Genomic DNA, 26262 nt, shown 5'->3' with positions numbered 1-26262 from the left:
TAAACACATACATTTTTACTTTTTGTTTGAAGTGAGTGATTCTGACTCCTCTGTTACCCAGTATTTTGTACAGATACTGTGCTTGGCAGGCATTAAAGGGACAGCTCGCGCTTTTGGTGAGAATTTGTCTCTTTTTACTTGGACGGTGGGCTGTCAGTGGCACAAATACAATCCACTTGATGCTACACTTTCAAGAAGCACTAAATGAAATGTTGAACAGCAATAAAAGTGCCCTTGTTTTGCAAGCCAGGTCTCTGGGGTGCCAGGGAGTTGCAGGAGGTAACATTTGCCACTCAGTTACCACTTGACTGGAATTCCCCAGGCCGTTCCTGCAGACCCCAGCTTGAGCAATGCAGCTGTGGAGCCGTTGTAAAAGGGAAGGTTATCTTGACTAAATATTGGCTGTGTTTCTCAGCCTTCCTGCTGAGGAGTTCAAACTGGTTAGGTGGACTGAGTACGTGTGCTTAGAAAGGAAGGACAGTGTGCTCTGGCCTAGATGGTAATCTAGGAGTATATCTGCACAGCAGCCTGCAATTGTTCTCAAACTTGCTCAGCTATTGGCAGAAGTGTATCTCTGAGCAGCTAAATTCAACAAAAAGACTGCAGTGCTTCTTGACTGATTTGCTTTCTTAAGCAGTTTCTGAAAGCTGTAGATCTCCACTGCAGACAAACCTGGAAATGGAACCTCATCCCTTGCCTGCAGTTGTCAGAGACAAAATCAGCTCCAACAGGTCACATAGCTCTGTGTTGTGAACGCTGCTTGTTCACTTCTGAAGTTGAAGTTTAGTGTCAAGGCAGCAAATACAGGATCATGCAAGGAAACTCATCCTTTGCTTTGTGCTGTTGGCAAGGGGACATCTCTTCATTGCCCAGTTGGTCCCAAACAGGTGCTGTGCTTTCATTCATACTGCCACAAATGCATTTGCACTGCCATGATAAGAGCTACTTTTAATACAGATTTCCTAGTCTGTGCACAGTATTAGCAGCAACATTTGAGTGAGTGTTGAAATCAAGACCCCTTTTGTTGATCCTTAAAATCTACTGTATGTCAAACATGAAAAAATGGAGAAAGCAGTAATTTACCAGAAAATCGTCTTTCTGCATAATCCACTGCTCTAGATAAATTGCATCCTTTACTCCTCACTTACCTTCAGTGTAAATTTTCATACACAAACTGGGATGGATGTTAGGAACAAGTTCTTTACCCTGAGGGTAGTAGAATGTTGGAACAGATTGCCCAGGGAGGTAGTTAAGGCCCCATCCCTGGAGATATTCAAGGTGAGGCTTGACAGGGCTCTGGGCAACCTGATCTATTTGAGGAGGCCCCTGCTAACTGCAGAGCGGATTGCAGTAGGTGACCTTTAGAGGTCCCTTCCAACCGAGACCATTCTATGATTCTATGATTCCAAGTTGCAGAGAAGCAATTACTCATCCTGATGAATCTCTCCTGTACCGAGGAACTGTGTGAACCAAGTATTTGTGCTCTGTTGTGTTTGAACATGTGACAGGCCAAAGCTCATTTCAAACAAAATGAAATTCATTATACTTGAGCCCTAATGTTTTTAAGATAACAACTTTAGTGATCTGTGAGAAGAGACACTAATGTTGATGAATTTTGTATATCCCTCCCATGAATTTGAAAGAATCTTGATTTTCTAGAACCCTTTGCAGGCTGATAAGAAAACTGGAAGATGACCAGTCCAGTAGATTTACTGCAAGATTATCAAATGTCTAACATGGGAGCATTGCAAACCACAGGATAATCACAGTTTTGGGTTATAACCAGTAAAGACGAAATTTAACTGCTCATGCAATGCAGTTAAATCCCTGTTGGGCAGACTCAACCTGAACCACAGCTTCCAACAATTTAAAATGGAGGGAAAACCCTTCCTCGTTCTGAAGTCCCAGAAGGAGAGTCAGCAGAGATGGAATAAAAAGAAGTTAAAATAAAGCTAAAATACTAGATTGCTGTACAATTTGGGAAGCTGCATCATTTTCTCTTATTCCAACATCTCCTGATAGCTGTAGGCTGGCAAAATCCCACATGCCATGAAAGGTTGCTCTCAGATCCGCACAGGCAACATAATACAATAGTAATACTTTCAGCAATTGAGGCTGTAAGAAACAATAATCAATTGTTTTCATCAACAAATAAAGTGAAAAGGACCTCATACCATCTGATTTGTCAGGCAGAAGACCCAAAATATATCACAGCTATCCTTCTGTATAATACAGTGATCTATGGTTCAGATTGCCACTCTTGAAAGACACTAGGCAAAATCCTCACTGTCTGCAGTCTGCTATTAAAGGCTTGTTTCAGACATTTTCTATTTCTCCTATTTATTTGTAGTTGCTTGTGGAGAAGTCCTTAAAGGCCCTGTGAAATGGGATGTGCTGGAAGCAAGCACTGGAGCAGGGCGGGAGGCAGAGGAGAGGTGCCCAGCAAGGCTTTCACAGCCATTGTAGGGCAGCATATGAAGCAGCACATCACAATGAAGGAGGCAGGTGTGAAGGCAAAACCAGGGTGAAAGTTCTTCTGTAAATCCTTTGAAAAAGGATTCTTTTGGGATTGGTATGAAGAAGAGTCATTGCAACAGATGAGTTGCATAATGGTCACAGTCCCTGGTGTGGTGCCACGAAACATCGATGCATTGATGGCCTGAGGAGGCACATGCAGCACCTGGAGTTGTAACTTGGTGTTTATCGAACGTAGTGTAAGCATAAGGCACAGAGATGTGAGGGGATAGACGTAGCTCTAAGTATCTTTTAACTTTTAAAGGGGTATTGTTTGTGATTAATCAGTGTTTTCTGCCTTATAGGCCTGCTTCGTCCCCTCAGCTTTCACATGATGATACTCATTCACGCATTGAACATTATGCTAGCAGGTATGAGACCAGCTGGATGTCAGGCAGATCTGTCTCTAAACAATCATTTCTTTAAGCCCAAAATTCCCAAGGCTAGCTGCTACCTGAGTGCTACTTAAAGAAATGTAGGGTTTGGGGTTCTGCTTTGCAAGCTCTGGGATGTAGAGTATTGTCTGTAGTTACTACTAACAAGCTTGTCAGCTAACTTGCATGCCAGAGCGTGTATGTGGTCAGAAGTGGCCTTTAGATGCTGTGGGATCTTGATTAACCTGTGCACTGAGATTACTGGCTGTTTAGCAGAGCCTGTTGTGACAGGACAAGTGGTAATAGTATTAAACTAAAGAGGGTAGGTTTAGAGTAGATACAAGGAAGACATTTTTTGCAATGAGAGTGGTGCAACACTGGAAGAGGTTGCCTGGAGAGATGATGGAAGCCCCATCCCTGGAAGCATTCGATGTCAGCTTGGACACAGATCTGATCAGCTTGAGCTAGTGGAAGATGTCCTTGCCCATGGCAGGGGGGTTGATCTAGATCTTTAAAGGTCTCCTTCCAACTGAAAAATATTCCATGATTCTATGTAGAGGGGTTTTATTTTAACGTGGACCCTGCAAATCATGCAAATCAGCAGAGCAGAAACCTCCAAACTCATATAAATTTCAAGTACTGTTTTACTGTTAAGTAATTCTCCTTGTGAATACCATAAATAGGATTTTTCCTTGATTTTGGGGATTAAAATAGTGGTGTATCACTGCTTTAGTTCCCTTGTCTGCTTTCATGCTGCTCTTAAGAGTCAAAAATTGAGTTAATTGCACAAAGAAATGTTTTTCCACCAGGTGAGCAAATTTGCTGGGATTGAGGTAATGAAAAATATTTATTCCAATCTCCTCATCTCTCCCCAAAATTACTTGATCAGGAGAGGTATTTCTGAATTTCTGTTTAGGAGAGGCTGAGCATTGAAAACCTGTGGGAAATGACTGATAGTTACAGTTCTGATAATGACTTTGCCAGGTACAAAGCAATTTGTGTAATCCCCTGGCATCTCAAGGCCTTTCTTTGATTATGGAATTAATTAATGATGAGGAATGGAATATAACCTCAGAGAAAGGGTTGACAACTTAGAAGTGAGTTTAGCCAGGTCATTGTAAGAGATAAACCAATCCTTTGCAGTAGCCTGTTGCAAAACTTTTTGGTAATCAACAGTGAGCATAAATTAATTTGAGTTTCCAATTCTCAAAATCATCAAAAACATCCTGCTCTTTAAATCTTTCAGGAATGTTAGAGCAAATAACTTTTCTGGGACACAGAACTGATTTTAATTCTTTTAATTGTTTATTTTTCCATAGGCTAGCAGAAATGGAGAACACCAATGGTTCTTATCTAAATGACAGTATTTCACCTAATGAAAGCATGTAAGTAGGCTACTTAAATATTTTTGACATGTTTTTTTCTTGTGAAGGTTAATAACATGGTTCTTTACCCTGAGGGTACTGGAACACTGCCACAGGTTGCCCTGGGACATAGTTGAGGTCCCATCCTTGGAGGTATTCAAGGTGAGGCTCAACAAAGAAAGGAGAAGGTTACAGTGACACTTTCAAACTAACACATTTGCACTGATAGTGTAGTTTTGCACAGTTAATGATGAAAGCTTTATTTCCAAGTTGGATGTCAGTTTTCTATTGCTATGGATAGCGGTAATGCTATTGTTTATGGAATTTCCTGTTGTCCCCACTGGAATATTTTAGTCTTAAACAGCATCTTTTATATTGCACATTGGTCTTACCATTCAATTAATATTTTTTGGTTAATTAAAAGTTGTATTAGTAAGATTCAGTTAATAAGTTAACCACTGGCTATCCAGTTTGTTACTCAGTTGGTACTATTAAAATGAGAATAATTCTGTACATTCTGAATTTTGGAAGAAATATGGTCCAGATACAAATTGCAGCAAAATCAAAGCTCACAATGAATTCCCAGCTGTAATTCTTTCACTCTTGTTTGTCAAGTTATGTTTAACTACTACTTGTTGACATTCTTACAGGTTTTCGATTATCAGGCTTATAATTGCAATTGGAGTGGTAGATGGAGACAGGGAAGGAGGGAAATAAAGAGAAAATGTGTGTGTTTATATATTTATATATATATATATACAAAACCTTCCACTATGTTGTATCATTGCAATTATGTATACAAAATATGTGCAGGCTGGAAAATAACACAAAAAAAGGATATATCTTGCCAAGTGACATTATCTTGCAATACTAATGTCACTTTTTTACTGTTAATTCACTTAAGATGCATAAAGGATATTTAGAAATGCAAAGCAGTTGTTTGAAGGAAATCACAGTTGAAATGTTTCATGAGAAGCATAAATTTAGGAACTGGCAAGCCTTTAAAATTTGGTTTAGAAAAAAAGGAAAGGAAGCCTGTGGTGAAAAATTAATATTTCCCTTTTATGAACTGATGTAAATGTGCTCTACATTGCTTCAGCACTCCTGCAGTCATAATGGCATCGTTAGCATTTTCAGGAGCAAAATGGCAACATGGAAAATTCTGATTTTTGAACAATAACAACTGCTCAAAATGCCTGTTAAATTCTGGGTTAAAAATGCAACAGAAGAAAAACAGGGGGGAAAAAGAGAAAACTAGACTGAATTATTTTGTTATAAGTAAGTATGACAAGAAAAACAAGATTCCCAACAGTAGTGTGGTTTTTTGGTGTGTCCTTGACTTGTGGCAAGAGAAATCTTCTGTGTTTTCTCACAGTTACTGCTACTGTTAGTTGCATAGCTTAGGGCTGGATGCAATTCCTTCACATCCAGAGCAGCCATGCAATTCTGGGAGGTGGTCAAGGTCTTCGAAATTGGATTTGCTTTTCTCCTTCAGAGATGTTTCAAACGCCAGACAGATTTGAGGATAATAAAAATAAAGGAGGGGCTCCTGTGTAACACATATATTTGTATTCTGACTGTGTAGATCATTTGTAATTAAAAAAAAAAAGAAAATAAAAAGTGGCAAACTCACTGAAAAATAGCATCATTTCATTAGATTAAGTCAATATATTTTTTTAATTTCACCTCCTCTACAGTTTTGTAGAGAAAAATAGATAAACAGAGGACACCTTTGTTGCATAAGCAGAGTTTGTGGATGTAAAAATAACACTTTGCCTTTGCTGGAATGACCTTTCCACAACACAGACTGGGCAGCAGAAGATGTTTTCCTTTTTTTTCTCAAGCAAATTCCTAATTGACATTAGACAAAAGAGGAAAGCTGAGGTTGTTGGCTGTGATGAAACTTGGCTTTGTCTGAGAAGCAGAGGGGAAAAAAGGTGGACTCCTCCATGAAGAAAAATTATCAGAGACTAAATAAAACAGTTCAGCAGATTTTGCTTTAAGGTACATTGCTCCACTGTTTGCTGTGAAGTGTTCAGCAAATCTCTTTGTAAGAAATGAGAGACTCAGAGTGAATCAATCATCTCTTCATATTCACTGCAAAGTTAAAAATGAGGAAGGGAACAGTCAGGTTTTTCTTCTGTTTTCCAGTGATGATGAACACTTACTAATCCAGCACTACTGCCAAAGTCTGAACCAGGAGTCCCCCCTGAGCCAGCCACGAAGTCCTGCCCAGATCCTGATTTCTCTGGAGAGTGAAGAAAGAGGGGAACTGGAGAGAATCCTTGCAGACCTGGAGGAGGAGAACAGGTGGGTTACACCACAAGGTGCTGCAGCCTTCAGGCACACACTGCAGATTCAAAAAAACCTTTGTCTCTATAGGTGATGGGGATGACATCCAGAGTCATCCTTAATTGATTCCCACTTCCAGTACACTGATGAGTCAGCACTGTTTCTTTCACAAAACCTCCAAACTGGCAAGCTTCAAAGACATACATTGGATCACTGAACACTTATGGTGCCACACCTGACAAGCTCTGCTGTCTTTGTTTGATACTATTCCCTTCTGTCACACTGTTTCCTTTATTTCTATGGCAGTAATGAGCTGCATACTCACCTTACTTCAGTTTTCTATCATGTGAGGGAAGGGTGTGCAGACAACCATTTCTGGAAAAGACAGGTAGCAATTCTTGGGAAGACAGGCTTTCCTCCAAAGGTTGGTCACTGGGATACACGACACTTTGAAATTACCTGAATTCATTTGAAGTAAAGGATCTGTGAAATAACTGTACTGCACAGTTAGATGGAATTCACTTTGATAGCTTTTTTAGGAATGAGTTATGAAGTTGCATTTTCTTCTAATTAATACTTTCATGGTGGTTGAAGATTGGGTTGTTTAGGTTTTTTTCTATTTGTGTGGTGTTGCTGTGCCATTTCTTAGCCTTTCAATACCAAATGTCATTTACCGCTTTCAATTTCAAGTTTAATTGAAGTTATCTTCATTGATCACACCAAAAAAACCCCCCACACTCAGATGGATTCTTGCAGCATCACAACACTGCAATTCACTTTCTACACTACTCCGGAGTTTTGGGCCATCAGTATAAAAATTGGTAGATCTTGACCCTGACGGATTTGTAGCTGCAACCAAAGTCAGACTGTAAGATAGAAATCACTTAGATACACACAAACCCCATTTATGTTTGCCTTCTGCTGTCTTCAGCTTTTATGGTACACTCTATTGGCTTTTTCATGCAATTTTTTCTTGCTTCTTTAAGAGCTAGGTACTTTTGTTTACTTTGAGGGTTTAATGCAGTAATCATTTACTTTAGGCATGTCAAGAAAATAATGCAAGAGTTGGCACTCTCATAGATCTTCTCTTCATGCATAAGTCTTCTTTGAATGGTACTAATCAATTACAGTGGCTCCTTTATCAGGAGGACTTGGAAGAAAGTAGAGGATCAATAGGCATAAAGGATGAGGAAAGTGTTTCAGACAGAAAGCTGTAGTAAACAAAGTTGTTGCTCTCTGAACAGCAGTGAGATTTTGTTGGAAACAGACTTCCTACTGAGTAGCACATAAAGCCCAAGTACTTTCCAAAGTGCTAGCACTGTACAGATAGTAAAGTAGCTTAGTTTGCAGGGGAGGGATGCTACTTTTTTTAAACAGCAGAAGGAAGAAGGAAAGAATAAAACCTTTGTATAGAAAATAAGCTGCCCAACAGAAAAGGTGGATGGTTTTTTTAACAGCCTCATTTTAGATTAGAAATGTGATACATGAACATTAGTATAACCTGGAGTTAGACAGCAAAATAGGCTATCAAAAATCCTTTTTTCAGTTTATGCCTTAAATTTCAGTATGAGCTGTGCTGAATATAACTAGAACAACTACCAACGAGAAATGGCACATAAAGATCTCTGACAGGAATTACACCTTAAAAATACCTGATTTGAAGATGAGCAGTTCTGGATTAAACAAGAGCTGTAGGCTTTAACAAACTGGGGGCAACAAACACAAACTGGAACACAGGACATTCCACCACAGCATGATTAAGAACTTTCCTGTGAAGGTGCCAGAATACTGGAACAAGCTGCTCAGCAAGGCTGTGGAGTCTCCTTCTCTAAAGACTTTCAAGACCCACCTGGACACATTCCTGTGTAACCTGCCATAGGTGATCCTGCTTTGGCAGAGATGTTGGACTCTGTGATCTCTGGAGGTCCCTTCCAACCCCTACCATTCTATGATTCTGTGATTCTTTGATTATAGTCTTTTGGTTTCACATTTGTTCTGTTGGGAGGCTCAGGGATGGTATTCCACTGCAAGCAGTCTAACCTTTCTGTGAATGCTTCAGGTCTCAGTGCAGCAGGGACAAAGAGGTCTCTTTCTGTAGGACAACATAGAGGTCACATCGCTGTGATTCTCATTGATTATGACAAAATCATGACTTTTGTCTCTGCAAATAGCTATAAATAACTTGTACTTAAAATGTGAGGCAGATGCTCAAAACAGAACAAGTTCTTGTTGTCGTGATAGCTTGTCACAGCCAGATAACTATGATTTTATGGAGGAAACATTGAATCATGTTTAGAAAAATAAGCTGTTTGGACAAGGTCAGTCAGGAGCCATTCATATAGCTCTTAACTACCATTGAAAAGCACTCTTGTTCACTTAGGTTTCTGTTTTCTAGTCTTTCTTCTTCTTTGAGTCTGTGCAAACCTTTTTGTGGCTGTTGTCAAAGGTAATCAACAACCTGGGACCTAATTCCTTGCGTGCAGCCGGTTCCAGTGGGTGAGCACATATTCCTTCCCATGCTGATCCTAAAAACCCTTATTGCTGCAGTGTGAAGACTCAGTGAATCTGGTGCCTGGAAATTAGCTGGACATGATGCAGATCACGTTGTGACTGCCTGGTCCTCAGCCTAGCCGTAAAGCACCTGAATTGTTCCATCCCCATTATAAATACCTCAGGTCTTGTTGCTGGAGCGTGTCTTCTTGCTGGTGCCGAGCAGGATGTGGTACTTATGCCTGGGAGGGCAAGTGGGTGGGAAGCTAGCAGTGTTAGATGAGCAGTGTTCCTTTCTGCCTGTGTTGAGACAACTTTTGTTGCATACACTTCTGTTGAATATTGGACAATGGAAGTTTATCTCTCACTACTGTGTCTTGTATTTTAGAGTCAGCTCATGCAGTCACTTCTCAGCAGCTCTTGGGAAAGCTGCGTCAAGTACCAACAAGAAGCAATCCTACGAGATTCCAAACACTTAATTATCATTTCTCTTTTTCTTCTGCTCCCCACAGTTTCCTGCTTTTCAAAAAAAAAAAAACAAACCAAAAAAACCCCAAAACCAAACCAAACCAAAACCACCCCAACAAAACAACCAAAAAATCTTTCTTGCTTCATGCTTTGACTTCTCCTCATCTCTTTTGAGCTATTTATTGAATTCTGACCTCCATTTGCTTTTCCACAGCATTTTCTGTCTCCAAATATTTCCATCTTGCCTTGTTACTTAAATGAAAAAGACTTTTTGAAATTATAATTCTGAGGGTTTGCTTTCAGACAGTTTAAAGACCTGCTGCTTATTTTGAATACTTCTGAAATGTATTATTCAGCCTATAAACTAACCTAGCTGTAGCACAGTTCTGACTGGGATATTTTTATTTTATTTTTCAGTTCCAAGGGCCTCTTGTTAGATATTCATTATTTATCTGCTAGCATTTTGAGACCTCAGTGCTTTGTGGCTTGCAAATATGACTTCCTTCAATAATTTATGGCTGAAATTTTACTGTTAAATAATTTATATTTACTGAAGTATGAGCATTTTGGAGAATACTTTCAATCTGTGAAAATGTTTCATATCAGTATTAGACCTTCAGACTCATGCTTAGTTTCACATCACATGGAATATTGTGATAAGGCCATTTATTATGTATTCAATAGATTTAATGTAAACTTTCTATGGAATGCAGTAATACTATATTGCAGTATAAGAGGAGAAAAAAATAACATTTATAAATAGTTCCCAAAACATTTGGAAATTTCCTTAGGAATGAATATATTTCAGAAACAGAAGAGAGATATTTGGTGTCCATCTAAAGCATTACATTACATAGGTTATACTGTAGAATGGATTATACTGACTAGGACTTACTGTCCTAGCATTAAATAGAGAGCAACAATTTTGAGTTGATAAAACTGACATACTTCTGTAAAAGGTACATTTCTCTTAAATTTTATTCTTCTCCTCACAGCTCCTAGCTGTATTGTAACAAGAAGTTAGCAAATGAGATCTCCAGCCAGAGCTATTTGCCTTTCCTTTGCTTTCCTGACATGCACTGGGAGCACAGTGAGCTCTGTGCCACTGAAGAAGCACTAATACTTTGAATCTCAAAGCCGCCCTGTTTCCATGCAGCTATGGTATTCCTTCAGATGTGAAGATGATGAATGGCCTACTCAAATAAGTTCCTTCTGTATCGTTGCCAGTAGCAAGAAAGTGATGCATTTGTAAACATGCTGTGTTTCCTTTTGGTGTTTATTTATCATTGAAGAAGGGGAACTTGATTTTCTGAGTGTGAAGCATCCTGAGTAAACATTGGCACTCTAGCAGGGAACAGGAGTAGGTGGTTCAGCTTTGTCCATTTCTTCAGACCACTGATTTTCTGTAGGGAGATGAAAAATAACACAAACTCACAAATTTTCAATTGCCTCTGAGAGGACTACTCAGCAAATGGAGTCCACTAGGATTTCCATCACCAAGCAATTAATGCTGCCAGTGATAGATGTGATGAATAGCTCATGAGCTCTTTACTACCCAGCTCTTCACAGTTGCATAAATCAAGGTTACATGGCATGCTTCCTCTGTTCTTTTTCTTTATGAATGCTGCAAAGAGGTGCAAGCATAGTAAATGGAATATATGGGAGCTTTCTTTTGAATATTTGTCTTACTGAGGTCGAATACATTTTCCCAGTGATCAGAAGGTGCAACAGCTTTGTTTGTGACAGCCAGATACAAATGTCACCCAGTCTGAGCTGAGGTGCAAGGAGGCTAGGTTTAGCAGTACTGCCCAATGCTCAGTTGCCTTCATTTAGAGGTGATTATGCTTTTACCTCCCTTTTCTCTAACATCCCCTTTTATGCTGAAAATGTCAGAGAGTGCCTTTCCTTGGGACACAGAGACTTTATACAGAGGTCTGTGGGCAGTGCCTTGGATACAGCTTGAAACTATTCCAGATGTAGGAATAAGAGCAAATCATTCTCTCCTTACAACAAGTTTCAAATTCTTTATTTTTTAATGTACAGCTTTTTTCTCCTACCTTAATACAAATCTTCGCTCCTATGTATTTAGGTCTCAGTTGTCACGATATTATTTATCATCTACACTTTGCATCACTCTTACAACTCTGAAAGCTGTTACTGTGATGAGTCTCAGTTTTCTGGACTGGAAAGGTACAGCTGGAAAATTCAATGACACAAGAGCTCTGGAAAAACCTCACATGCATCATTCAAATTGTCTTTCCTTTGTTTCAACATTACTGTATTTAACTCCAGAACTTAAAAATTCAGATATGTCTTTGCTTGGGTAGTATGGAGTATTCTTTATAGGTTTGTGTTTTGATTTGGTTTGGGTTTTTTTCTGTAGGCTTTCAGAAAGAGTTTTTAGCTGTTTTTTATCAGACAGGAAAGCAGTTTTGTCTGAATTATTCCTGGGCCCTTACTTGTTTTTCAATACTGTACTTACTGGAAGATCCTCTCTGTATTGATAGTTGAGGAGGTATTTGTGTCTCTCTTTATAGCAGGGTGTTATGTTGTGTAACATATGACCAAGTGCATTTTTTTTAATTTCCCTTAGGGTGATATTTTATCTTTTGCTTTACAGCACTTCAAACTTTTGAGCCTGCTGTTTGTAGAGCGTTGCCTGTATCATACATCTGGGAAATTCCTCATGGGGTAGCAAGAGCCAATATCTACAAACTTTGTGAAAAACAAGTTTAATGATCAATCTTATATAAGCTTTAGTCTGCAGGAAGAACTGTGTTCAGTACTGTTGCCACACTCATTCTTACTCCTTTTTGTAGCTTTATTAATCATTCACCAGTCCATTCAGCTAGAAGTATCAGAAGACATTCAATTATGTGGAAGGCAACACCCAGCAGAGCCCTTCTTTATTTTTCCCAGATAATTGTTGTGGACTTGAAACTCTACGTTTGATTAAGACAAAAACCTTTCTTTGAAAAAAATAATCCATAGTATTCCCTCTTTATATGTGTTTTAGAGAAAGAAATTGTGAATTTTGGAATATCCTGAAGTTAGGAATGATCAACCTCTTGGTTTTCACCTTTTAAAACTTCTGCATCCCATAGAGATCCTGTAATGAGAGGGTGCCACAGTTCCAGTTTAGGACACATGCATCATGCAGCTGCTGAGGGGCACAAGTGCGTTTAAGGAACAGTTAGCAGCCTGTCTTTGTCTCTGGCATTGCTTTCTTATCCATGGGAAATGATGCATACTGCTTTAGTTCTTGTCCTGGTCACAACACCATGCATTTAGAAGTGTTTCAGATCTTGAAATCAAGTTGTTTTGGGGAGGTTTCTGAGGTGCTAATAAGCCTCCAGACCAAACTGTCAGTGTGTATTGTGGTTTGCATGCAGAACTGGCAAAAAGTATCAGTTCTCACAACCTCAAACAAGAGCCAGTTGGGAAAAAATAAAATCTGGGTCACTGCTTGTCATGAGTAAGCAGTTAACAGAGCATCCAGCCTTTTTCCCTCCTTTGGAAAGCTGCAAAGGAACATCACAGCAACAGAATCCCAGTGCAGTTTATTAGGCCTCCCTTGCCTACAATGTTTTTGTTACAAGTTACTATTTTTGAAGTTTTGGACTGCCGTTCTCTCTAACAAGGTGTCAGTTTCTTACCTCCTGTGCTCTCCCTGCTTGGTAGGTTATTTGTTTTGATGTGGACTGCTGTAGCTCACATTAACCTGTGGAGCATTTTACTGGAGTAAACTGGGATTTTACAGAATAAAAGAACAAGCTTAGCAGTGACCTAAAGGTACAGTAGACTGCAGCGCTCTAGACCGGGAAGCCCAAATGAAGATGGAAATTATAGCCCCAGGAGTTAGTGCAGTGTGGTTTAACTGATTGTTGTTTCCTCATCATAGGTTGGTAACTTTAGAGCTAGGCTTGAAATGCAGTTGTAAATACGAAGAGAGAAGGGTGATGTGACCTGACTGATGTCTGCAGAGTTGCAAATGAACTCCTTAGTTGTGTGTTTTGCTCTGAGTTTGTGTGGCCACCTTTCTGTCTTAGCTTTCTCACCTGTAAAGCAGACAGGCTGGCCAGGTGGCATCCACTTTGATTAGTGTTTGTAAAGTGCTTTGATCACTCAAAGTCCTCTTCTAGCACTAATTACTTCTCCAGTGTATTGGTGCATGGAAGCAAACAGTCCAGCTTCATCTAGGAAGGATAAAAAGCAGGAAGCCAAGGGAGTGCTGAGCCCAGGACAGAGCATGCCCAGTATTAGGGAGGGTGCCTGGAGCCCAGCCAGTCTTCTGCCTTATGTGCCCTGGGAGGGAATGAAACTGTGAATTCTGGTGATGCAGGGAGCCTTTAGGCAATGCTTGAATCACAGATCCCTGTAATAGCAGCTCTGTGCAGATCTGCCAAGTGTAAGCCTACACACATGTGGGCTCAGTAGAAAGACAGACAAATGGGTGGTGTAGGTGAGCCCCTGCATTCCACACACACACATACACACTGACCCCCAGATAGCTAGTCAGATGACACCACATGGGAGGAGGTGTCTTCTCACTGCCCCATGCAGAGGATAGCCTACTGTTATGAATATACAAAACTAGTATTCTGGCAAATAGGAATATTAATAGAAATATTAATGACTCTTTATTAACATGAAAAGTGCCAAAAATGATTGAATAGGTTCACTGTACAGTTGGAATATGTATTTACAGTGGGAATGTGCAGTATTTAGGCAAATGTAACAAATTGTAACAATTTCAAGCAAACCAGGAGGAATAACAGAAAGAGAGAATTCTCTGGTGCAAAATGGTGCTAGAGTACCAGGGGGAGACTCAACAAAAACCGTTAAGCCAAGGAGGCAATGAATTAATTACTCACGAGGAGTTCTACCCCAAGCAGGGAGCTGCTGCTGCTCTATTAGCTATTGAGGGGGTTTGGGGCACTCCTGTGCGCCAGGCACAGCAGGTTGCTGGCAGGAATTCCATGCAGTCTTTGATGGCTGATCTGGTGTCAGCAGGCCAACTGTGATATGAATTGTTCAGTGAAGGGCTCTTGCATCCTTCTTGGTAAACTGAGGCATGGCAAAAAACCTAGTTGCAAGGGAAAGCAAGGCTTAGATCCTAAGGCTCGTGGCTTCTTGGCTTGCGGTGAGCAGGGCTCGTGGCTTCTCTCCCAGGTCTTGGACCAGACAACCTGAGGCAGTCCAGGCAGGCAAGGCAAATCAAAGCAAGGTAAGGCAAGGTGACTACAACTCAGCTTGCATTTATCACTTGCCCAAGATTCAATTGGGCCAATAGGGCAACCGAAGCCAGCAAACGGATACCCAATGAAAGGGACTCTGCCAGGCTGTGGCCCTAAAAGGCAGAAACGTAGGCCTGATTGGGAAGAAGCAGTGGCCAGTACATGTGCTCTTACCCCAAAAGAAGGTGTTTACCAGACATGTTAGGTCCTGTCCTTTTGTCCTTTTTCCCACGTTACCCCAACTCCTGCAAGGGGGAGCGGGGAGAGGGGGACATTCCAGGACCTGTCTGGGTTTGTGCTGGGCCCATTTGGCCCTACCACAACACCTACACCAGCCTGTTCAGCTTCATAACTTTTTTACCTCCTTGTTACTGCTCAACAGAAACTTGCAAGCAGAGTATGACCGCTTAAAGCAGCAGCATGACCACAAAGGACTGTCTCCACTGCCGTCCCCACCGGAGATGATGCCAGTTTCTCCTCAGAGCCCCCGTGATGCTGAACTCATTGCAGAAGCCAAGCTGCTTCGCCAGCACAAGGGCCGCCTGGAGGCCAGGATGCAGATTCTGGAAGATCACAACAAGCAGCTGGAGTCACAGCTGCACAGGCTGAGGCAGCTGCTGGAGCAGGTGAGTCCTCAGGCCTTTCTTCTAGGTCTCTCCAGAGGCATGCGCCAAACAGGATGTGTGAAGTGTTACCAACAACAACAACGGATCAAGAAACCATAGCTCTTATGGCGAGCCAGAGAAGAATATTTTTCTACAGGCTGCAAGTGAGAAAATGAAATCATGTTTGGGTGTCTTTACTTAGTCATCATCTTTGTTTTACTTGGAATTCAAATACATTGTCTGAATGGATATATTTACTTAATAACAGACAGACAAATGTGTGTATTTCTGGAATGAATAAAAAATACACAGATTTAAAGATTTCTGCAACTGTACTGATCTGTTCATAATGATCTGGTCTGGAGAAGAGAAGGCATCTTATTAATGTCTATAAATATCTGAAGGATGGATGTCAAGAAGAAGAGGTCAGGCTCTTTTCAGTGGCACCCAGTAATAGGACAAGGAATAATGGATATAAGCTAGAACACAGGAAGTTCCACCTCAACATGAGGAGAAACTTCTTTACAGTGAGGGTGACAGAGCACTGGAACAGGCTGCCCTGAGAGATTGTGAAGTCTCCCCTTGAGACTCTCAAAGCAAACCTGTGTGTATTGCTGTGTGACCTGCCCTAGGTGATCCTGCTTTGGCACGGGGGGGTTGGACCCAATGATCTCTGGAGGTCCCTTCCAGCCCCTAACATTCTATGATTATATGATAATCTCTTCTTGTTTCAATTTTCAGCCACAAGCAGATGCCAAGGTGAATGGTACAACACTATCATCTCCTTCTACCTCTTTGCAGAGGTCAGACAGCAGTCAACCAATGCTTCTTCGTGTGGTTGGCAGCCAGACTTCAGAAACCATGGGTAAGATAACAAAGTTCAGATTGTCTTAAAAAGTATTTATAGTCCATTTTCCAGAAAAAAAAATAATCCTTGAAGACAGAAAATACCCTTCTCTCATGTTTAGCCCCATGAGCAGATGTTTGTAGTGGTATTTGTTGTCTGATTGTTTACACTTTATAACATCTTTATGGTTCATGCTTTTACTTTTGATCTGGTGGAGACTCCAACCCTAGAACTGTTCAAAGGCAGGTTGAATGGGGCCTTGAGCAACCTGGTCTAGTGGGAAGTGTCCCTGCCTGCGATAGAGGAGTTGGAACTAGGTGATCATTAAGGTTTCTTCCAATCTAAACCATTCTGTAATCATGATGCACACAGTAGCAGGGATATTTTGACATTAAAATTCAGTGAGGGCTTGGCTTCTTAAAACAAAAAAGCTATTTTATTCAAACTGACTTTCAGCTATTAAGCATGGCACAGCTGATTTAAATGTACATAGTATTAATTATGGCTAAGAGATTAAATATATGAATAATCATCCTCATGTTAACTGATGTGATCTTATTGTTAATATGTCATGGCTCAGTCAGTAGGATTGAGCTGTCACTCACACAGGCAGTGCTCATCTAGAGTCTTTTCTAAATATCAATCAGAGGTGATGATAAATAGATGAGTTAAGGAATAATATCTTGTAGCCAGAGGCTTGAATTATTATTTTGGTGCTTTTAGTCACACATCTGTAGCATTTTCTTCATTTCCTGTCTGTTATATAATTACAAGTATTTATTACCAAGTAGTAAGGATTTTCTGCTAGTAAAAAAAGCAATGAATCATTGCAGCATCTTTAAGCAAATAATTCAACATGATAATATTTGTAGATCATACACAGAAATTTATTTAGTGTGTATTAGAGAGAGGCTTTGGGGGAGAGTGAGAAGCATAAGTGAGAGCTTTTCTCTTCCCTGCGGTTAGTGAAAGAGTCGATGACAGTGAGAAATTGAATGGGAGGGAACGTTCTGCTGTGCCTGAAGTGCCATTGTGATGGGAGATGCAGCTTTTTCGTCCGTCTCAAGCACAGGCAATAACATCAGTCAGGGCCAGTATCAAACAAGATGGGTTCTGTACACTCTACAATTAAAAAAAAAGTGAAATCAATTGTACCTTTAGGAGTGCTTAAGTTAAATCATGGGGGTGAGAGTGCAATCACAGGTAACAGCAATTTCATTTGGTTCTTTCTTCAGTCATATTACCGGTGAGTAAATTGTTTGCTATGTATGGCATACACAGAGGAGATAAAATGTCTTGGTGGAGTAATTTGCATTGGCTTTCTGAAGAAATGTGAATTTCATCACATAAAGTATGTTAATTAAAATACACAAGACAAGATAGTAAGACAGCAGTCCCCAGCCATCTTCTGAAAACTCTTGTTGTTTCATATTTTACCCTTTAGTAGGACAAAATAAAATAATGCCCTTCTTTGATGTGATGTAAAATTATTTCCCTTTAACTTGTAAGACTGGAATTAATCCATTGACATGCACATAATCCCATAAACTGCTAAAACATTTAAAGCAAAAGTTTAAACAATATATGTTTAGGGGTTTTGTATGTTTGTTCAGTTGAGCCAATATGTGGAGGGAGAGTGAGATGTTGAATCATTATCAGTGTGCTCACAGTGAGACTCAGCAAAGCAACACTGCAGGATGGAGCAGAGCTTGTAAAAAGAGTTACTAACCGAGCTAACAAACCGCAACTAATTCAGTTTGTCGAGCTGCCTTTCACATCAGAAAGCTTTGCTTGTGAGGCTGAGAGCTCGCTGAAGCACGACTTGAAGTATTTTTGGGTGGTGAAGGGAGCCAGGGTGGTGTTGTAAATAATGCTCCCATGCAGCAAGCATGTGCCCAGGAATGAAGGAGTCATAATTTTCCAGAAGACACCGATGATCTCTAGGTCTCTCAGGCAAGGAGGTAGCGGAGTGGTAGCTTTTAGATGTTCTTTTCTTTTCTGAAAGGAGACCTTAGGTTTTATTCTTTTAATGTAAACCCACTGCACTTCTTTCTCTCTCTGCTTTCTCACAGTGAGGTTGCTGTACAAGATTTCCCACCAGCAGTATTGTCCAGCTGTCTGATAAAAGCAGCAACTCACTCAGATACTAATTTACAAATAGAAGAGCTCCAGGAAGACCTTTCAGTACTTAAAGGGGGCCTACAAGAAAGACAGGAACAGACTTTTTAGCAGGGCCTGTGGGGAGGTGGTTTTAAAATAGAGGAGATTCAGACTAGATACAAGGAAGGAATGTTTTACAGTAAAGGTGGTGAGACACTGGCCCAGGTTGCTCAGAGAGGCAGTGGATGCCGCATCCATGGAAACATTCCAAGTCATGTTGTCTGGGGCTCTGAACAACCTGCTCTAATTGTACATGTCCCTGCTGACTATTCTGCTGCCATTCTATTATTCTATAATCCCTTGATAACCTGGGCAAGTGGAAAGGTTCTGCTTTTTTTTTTCCTCACAGAGTCCTAATGGGAACATCCTGATCTTTGGCCTTTCTCCCCCACTAATGCAGCAGCAGAGTAGATTCTCTGAGGCACACTGCTGAACTCTAGTTCCTTCAGGTAGCACCAGAATATCTGAGATCTTCCAGCTCTCCAAGCCTTTTGTAGAAACATGAAGATTGTTTTGGACAAAGCGAGGTCATTGAGGTGTCTGTACTTTTGTTGGGTTGCTTGGCTTATTTTGTCCTTTACAAGGAAATCTTCATAAAAATCATCCAAATGAGGAAAAACTAAAATCAAGTATTTTACATAAAAGATGCAGCAGTCATGAGGGTCAGCACAGTTCAGCTTGAATCAGCACCTACCAAGGCATTTGGAAATCAGTATCTGTTCTCAGTTCTTCTTGGCCAGGGTAAGGGAACCACTGCCCTCTTCTTTAGATCTTTAGGACCAGGTGGCTTTCTGTAGGCATGATGGTAAGGTCCTTAACCTGCACAGAAGTGGCATAACCTCGCTGTGAGTTTTCACCTTGGCATCCAGCAGAGGCTGGAAGGTCATTACTCCTGTACCTCTGTGGGTGCAACACTTGATACAAAAGTAACTCAGGACCAGTTGAAAGCTCAACAAAAATGGCATCATGGCCAGTATCAGGAATAGTGTGGCCAGCAGGAGCAGAGAAGTCATTCTGCCCCTGTACTCAGCATTGATTAGGCCACACCTTGAGGACTGTGTCCCATTCTGGGCCCCTTAGTTTAAGAAAGATGTTGAGTTGTTCGAATGTGTCCAGAGAAGAGCAACAAAGCTGGGGAGGGGTCTGGAGCACCAGCCCTATGAAGAGAGGCTGAGGGAGCTGGGGTTTTTTAGCCTGGAGAAGAGGAGACTCGGATGAGACCTTATTGCCACCTACAACTACCTGAAGGGAGGTTGTAGCCAGGTGGGGGTCGGCCTCTTCTCCCAGGCAACCCATGACAGAACAAGAGGACACAGTCTCAAGCTGTGCCAGGGGAGTTTTAGGCTGGATTTTAGGAAAAAAATCATCACAGAAAGAGAGATTTGCCATTGGCATGGGCTCCCCAGGGAGGTAATGGAGTCACCATCACTGGAAGTATTTAAAAAGAGACTGGATGGGGCCCTTAGTACCATGGTTGAGTTGATCAGATGGTATTGGATGATAGGTTGGACTCTATGATCTCGAAGGTCTTTTCCAACCTGGTTAATTCTGTATGTTCTGTAAATTGCAGGCAGGCTCAGCAGCTATGTTTAGGCCATTAATGGAATAAAAGAAGCTGATATGAAGACCTGCACTTCTATGAATTAAGTGCTTCTTGCAGACTCTTTACCCCACTTCTTGTGCCAGAGTGGGAAAAGTTACTCTTGGTCAGTAATAACTGTTGTGAAACTCCTGGCTGAACACTAAGCCTAATAATACATAGATACAGTCTTGAAGTGTTCCTTTAGCATCTCTTTCAGTTGGCTTTCACTTAGCATGGAGCACCTCAATGTTTAAAGCATGTAAGTGCTAATACAAAATCAGGTGGTTTATTACTCAAGTTGAGTAGGGCAAGACACATAAGAATCAAGGGTCATTAAGGCATTCTCAAAATAAAGATGTGCCTCTTGTGGTTATTACGGCAGGCAAAATTGCTTTTGTGTTTTAATAGAAATAAAGTAAATCTAGTTAAAAAGTAGAATCTCACCCAAAGTATAACCTTCAGCTGTAGTCTTTTTTGTTTGGCTTTTTTTCCCCAGATGCTTTACTTGTATTGGGAGCTAGGGTCTACAGTACAATCAACATATGGATTTTAGTTCTGTGAAACCATGACCTAAAAAAACCCCAGTAAAAATAAAATGTGTTGAATTTCTCATTATGCAGCTGCCCTATAATCAGGTTATAGAAATTATTCAGTGGGAGAAATGTATTTTGCTTTATTAAACTGCTGCTAAACCTTTTTACAGTACAATTGAATGTTCTTGGAGCACCAATCTGATGCAATTAAACTGTCAGAAATATTAATACTGATGCAGATGAGAATCTGGTTTTCTACTGATTTACACAGCTAGGCAAAGCAATGCTAACAGGAATCCAGCAGTATTAGAAGGCTGCTCAATAGCAGCACTCAGAACAGCAATTTCTTTCTCCATTAATAGAATGAGAGAAGCTGAAACAACGAGTGTCATTTATGGAACTAAATGTTCCTAGCAGACATTGTATTTCCTTTACCAGAGTAGATTTTTTTTCTTAAATCCCATTCTACGAATCAAAATCAGTGTTAATTGTTTAGAAATCATTGTTTAATTTCACTTAGATCCTTAGAAAGAAAGAGAAACATAATAGTCAACAAAATTCACTTTTAAAAGTAAGCAGAAAATGGATTGAAGAGGACAGCCTTAGCTTTGTGAAGGACATAGCAGCAGCAAGCTCTCAGCAAATGGTTTTATAGTGGCTCTCAAGCAGCGGTGTGGATTTGCTTTGCAGGTGAGGACGAGCTGCTCAGCCCACCCCAGGACACAAGCACAGGTCTGGAGGAAGTGATGGAGCAGCTGAACAACTCCTTCCCCAGCTCCAGAGGTGAGTGCTGCTGCCCACAGCAGATGAGAGGGAGGAAGATAAAAGTCCTTTTTATTCTTTGATGTATTCAGGGGGTTGTGTTTTGGTTTTAGGCTTTTTGCTGCTCTTTGTTTTCATTTTAACAATAGCTGTAGAGAAACCTGTCTTATTTAGAGTGGAGAAGCAGCCTGCTCCTCCTTTACCTTAAGCTACCTCCACAGGTAGCCCTTGCTACCTACGTGGATGAAACTTGTCTGTTCAAGACTTTCCCTGAGCATTTTCTACTTTTCCTTTCATGCCGTGTTCCTTTTCTCACAGCTTCTCCTTTTCAGTCAGTCCCCTTGCCGATGTATCTTTAATATATGTCATAGCACATTTTTCTTCTGTCCTTACCTTTCTCCAAGAAGAATCTAGTTTGAAATAATATTGCAGTTCTGAGTGAAAGTTCTCCACTTTGTAGCACTTGGGTGCAGAGTGATGGGGTGAAAACAAGTGGGCTGAGTGTTTATGCGGCACAGGCTGCACTTGTGTGTACAGTCACGGCATTTCTTGCAGGGTTTCTGTTTTGCTCATTCCTGTTGTTTGCTAAAGATAAGCACTTGTCTCACTGGGATTCATTTGTTCAACCTTTTTTCCTTTTTGTTTCTTTCTTTTTTTTTTTTTCATTTAAGAAAGTCTTTTCTGAGCCCAAAGAAAATACTCTATTGCCAAGAAAAGTGGCTTGGAGATTTTTAGCAGGAGATGGGGAGTTTGGGGTATTACCTGTGCTGTGAAAGAAGGCTCAGACGTAAACCTCTTGGCAAAAGAAAGTCCTGGTGTCTATTGACAGCCTGTTAAGTGGATTTGAGTAGGGGCATGGACTTACTTCAGGGCCTCTTGTACAGCTTTCATACATCACCCAGAGGTTCTTTTATAATAGATAAATGTGTTAACCATCACACTAGACTTACAGTGAAAGTCAGGTTTTATCCATCCTTTGATTTCAAAGCGAGCTTAACTCTCACCAGGCATCATCTGTGAGCAGTGGAAAAGGAGAAGGCAGTATAAACTGTACAAGATCTCATGCTGTAGATGAAAAGATGGAACAGTTTAGAAAGATGTTATTGAAGAAAATCTAATACAACGTATTGTTAACCACATTCATCTCCACCTCAACAGTGTACAAAAAAACTCACCTGTCTAGCCCTTATTTTGCTTAGATATTCATTATCAGAGACAACAAAGGAAAAAAATCCTTCAAATATAATGGTGTGAAGATAACAATGAATTTATTTGTGAAGATTCTGTGTACATAGGGTTGCAACAGAGGGTTTTCTTCCCTGTCTTACCACCATTTGTGTAAATATGATGTACTTAAGAGATCTTGCAAAATCTTATGTGCCTAGGCTTAGATACTCTATGTGTTAAAATATTCACCAACTGTAGTACCTAATTTGTAATCATAGCTGATGACACTGACAGGATTTCTTTTTTAACACAAGCTTAGTTTTAAGAGAAATAGGAGCAATTTAGGAAACAACAGTTAATGAGATAGGAAATGAAGCACTGTATTTCAAAAGTGTATAAATAGGTAGAGAGCAGCCTGTTTGGTAGCACTCCCTACTCACCAAGAATAGAAAATTATTTTAATGTTATTTTATTAGTGGAAAAAATTGCATTAATCAAACTGACAGAATATAAAGGTGGGGTTTTTTTGGGGGGGCAGAAAGATTTGAAATTGGTAAAATCAGTTAATTCTGTAAATTAAGCTACAACTTTGTGTTTTCGTCGTGGTGATGTGAAATACGGTCATTTAAATCACAAGCCCTATGAGGAGAGGCTGAGGGAGCTGGGGTTGTTTAGCCTGGAGAAGAGGAGGCTCAGGGGAGACCTTATTGCTCTCTACAACTACCTGAAAGGAGGTTGTAGCCAGGTGGGGGTTGGTCTCTTCTCCCAGGCAACCAGCAACAGAACAAGAGGACACAGTCTCAGACTGTGCCAGGGGAAGTTTAGACTTGATCTTAGAAAGAAGTTCTTTGCAGAAGGAGAGATTAGCCATTGGAATGGGCTGCCCAGGGAGGTGGTGGGGTCAATGTGCTTGAAGGTGTTTAAGAAAAGATTGGATGAGGCACTTAGTGCCATGGTCTAGTTGATTAGTTAGGCTCAAGTCATAGGTTGGACTTGATGATCTCTAAGGTCTCTTCCAACCTGGCTGATTCCATGTGATTCTGTGTATTCCCTTCTTTTGTTTCTCCAGAGAGTAGCTATGTAAAAAGTGTAGTATCTGATCACAAGCATCCCTAGAACAGATTGCTCTTTATATGTTTTCCTGTCTGACTAGCAGCCAGAGAGGACAAAATTACACTCTAGCAGCATGGAGGGCCGTAAGTGAGGAGGAGGCACTGTCTTGGTTTGATATGTGTCATCTTCTATCCTCCTCAGCCAAGCTGTGAGGAGCTTTTACTGCAGCAGCCAGGAGCAAACAGACTGTCAGGCAAGAGTCATGCTTCACACAGGACTTTTCTCCTGGGCCTGAGAAAGGCACAGACTCAGGCTAAGCCAGAATCTGCCTCCTCACAGAATCACAGAACTTTAGGGGTTGAAAAGGACCTGGAAAGATCCTCTAGTCCAACCCCGCTTTCAGAGCAGAATCACCTAGAGTAGGTCACACAGGAACACGTCCGGGTGGGTTTTGGATGTCTCCAGAGAAGGAGATTCCACAACCTCTCTGGGCAGCCTGTTCCAGCATTCTGAAACCCTCACAGTGAAAATGTTTTTCCTTATGTTTTGGCAGAACTTCCTATGTTCCATCTTGCATCCATTGCCCTTGTCATATCATTAGACATCACTGAGAAGAGTCTGGCTCCATCCTCCTGACACTCGCCCTTTACATATTTATAAATATTTTCCCCTCTCTTTGGCTACAGAGGAAGTTTAGTCCAGCTGGGAGAAGAAGTCATTCACGTGTTAGAGAATTGTACCAGGTTTTGGCTAAAGAGTTTAGGACCTCGATGAGGTTTCTCTGTTCTTATGTATCTTTTGATGCATTTGCATGAATGCCAGGGCTTGTGCTCAAGGCCTCTCCCCAGCCTTGTTGGCCTTCTCTGGATACATTCAAGTGTCTCGATGTCCTTCCTAAACTGAGGGGCCCAGAACTGGACACACTACTCAAGGTGTGGCCTAGCCAATGCCGAGTACAGGGGCAGAATGACTTCCCTGCTCCTGCTGGCCACACTATTCCTAATGCAGGCCAGGATGCCTGATATGGAAGGCTACTGACATCATCAGTTTTGCAGAGATCTTGTTCAAATTTCAGTTACTCCTCAGGTTTTTTCCTGCTCCCATTTTAATGCTATTCAGCTGATATCTCTATGAACAAAGCTTACATCCACAGCTAATTTGTTGAAGTCTTAAGCAGACCTTCATTGTGAGATGAAGGATGCTGTGGTCAGTCAGATTCCATGGGCATCAGGGATATGACATTAGGGTAATGACAGCTTGGAGCAGTGCGGAACAATATGACAAGAACAAACAGGACTCTGAAGGTTTTTGATTCATGAGAAAAGTTCAGAGTTGAATAAGCAGTGAAGAGAGAAAAGGATTGAATTTCTGTGCTTGGGTGCACAGATGAATAGTTTAACATCACAGGAAGCAAATTGAAAGCAAACTATTTAGTCTGAATATCATCACCAGAAGAATCTGAAAGGCAAGATTTACTCAGGCTGGTAAATAAGTTTTCTAAAGCATGTAGTAGCTCTTCATTTTGGACTTTGGAAACACAGCAGTAAAAAGTAGTAGTAATTAACTCACTAGTCACTCACCTGGAGAGATTTGTTTTGATGATGATGTTTTCAAAGCTTTTGCTCCATAGAGCTGTTTTTTAAAGGGCACCAAGGCTTCATAGTATCATTTTGAATGTATTTTTAAAAGCATGCATTAAACCAGTCTTGTCATAGAACTTCATAAGCAAATCTCAGATGCAGTAACTTGTGTCACTACATAACTTTTATAGATTGTCTTTGATTGTTTCCTCAGTTTAAACTTTTGCCAGTTCTTGGCGTTTCCTAAGCAGCAGAGGACCTCTATGCACCTTATACAGCTGATTGTTGGTGCTCAAAGCCAATTCATTTCTGGAGAGGGAAATGCTGCTGAGTACTTGATAATTGCTATCCTTAAGGAATTTTTCTTCCCCTTTTAATCTACAAGGCATCCCTGTCCATTCCTCTTTTACTTTGCTGCTCCCAGCAAATTCACAACTGCTGCAGCTGCTTCAAACAGCTGCTGTGCTAACTCAAAACAGATGTCAAACCCAGAGGTTTGACATTTAGTGGAAATCTACCATTAAATACCACCTCGGTGGTTTATTTGACCCTGCTTGATAATGGGCCACGGAGGAAAACATTTTCATGCTGTATTTGTGCCCAGGCTACTAAATCTCCAAGGAATTGTTCACAGTTAGAAATTAAGATTGGCAGGCTGGTATATTTAAGGCCAAACTGATCTCTTGTGCAGCACTGAGGAAAAAACAAGCTGCACAGCTTTAGGTGGATCTCATGGTGGACCAGGCGGTGTTTTGAGGTTACAGTTTTGTGGCAAATGTTTTCCAGGAAGGAATCTCAGAGGGGAGTTTAGAGGCAGAAGGTTATGAGCTAACTGAAGTTGGTGAGAGAGCTTCCCAGGCTTTCAATGCAGAGTCTTTGCTGGTAGATAATGAGGAAATGAGAGCCAAGTGGTTAAAAATGAGGTTATGGTGGTTTAAAAGAGCTAAGAGGCCATAACATCATGTGAAAACATTTGGAGAGGGATGGTCTCACTGCTATTATTTATCATAGTCCTGCTTAATGCAAACATTGCCTTGTGCAGTGAAATTACCAGACTCCACAGCAGTAAATAAATGGCACTAAGAATAGCAGCATCTTTTCCAAGTTTTGTTTTATTTTTACCTCAGTGATGTGAAGACACACCAGACACATTGTTCTTCCCTCACTCTTTCATCAGCCAGGCTCCTTTAGGAATGGGACTAATGTCCTAAGTGGAACTAGCAACTTCCAGCAC

The 26262-nt window shown here is 40.8% G+C and overlaps 1 protein-coding gene across 14 annotated transcripts in view; it reads left to right on the top strand.

Moving 5' to 3' along the window:
- DMD (dystrophin) overlaps nt 1-26262 on the top strand; it is a 1125431-nt gene that overhangs the window by 1088981 nt on the left and 10188 nt on the right. For 12 of the 14 annotated variants that reach the window (XM_054165808.1, XM_054165807.1, XM_054165804.1 and 9 more), the window contains 6 exons: nt 2820-2885; nt 4208-4273; nt 6404-6562; nt 15122-15365; nt 16086-16209; nt 21157-21249. In XM_054165808.1, the coding sequence (XP_054021783.1) occupies nt 2820-2885; nt 4208-4273; nt 6404-6562; nt 15122-15365; nt 16086-16209; nt 21157-21249 (752 nt within the window). The remainder of the gene's footprint in view (nt 1-2819; nt 2886-4207; nt 4274-6403; nt 6563-15121; nt 15366-16085; nt 16210-21156; nt 21250-26262) is intronic. The other 2 variants (XM_054165806.1, XM_054165805.1) reach the window with 1 other exon arrangement.

The sequence above is a fragment of the Dryobates pubescens genome, chromosome 12 (assembly GCF_014839835.1).
Source record: "Dryobates pubescens isolate bDryPub1 chromosome 12, bDryPub1.pri, whole genome shotgun sequence".
Lineage (NCBI taxonomy): Eukaryota > Metazoa > Chordata > Aves > Piciformes > Picidae > Dryobates > Dryobates pubescens.
Note: the sequence above shows the minus strand (reverse complement) of the source record. Positions and strands in the feature narration are given on the sequence as shown.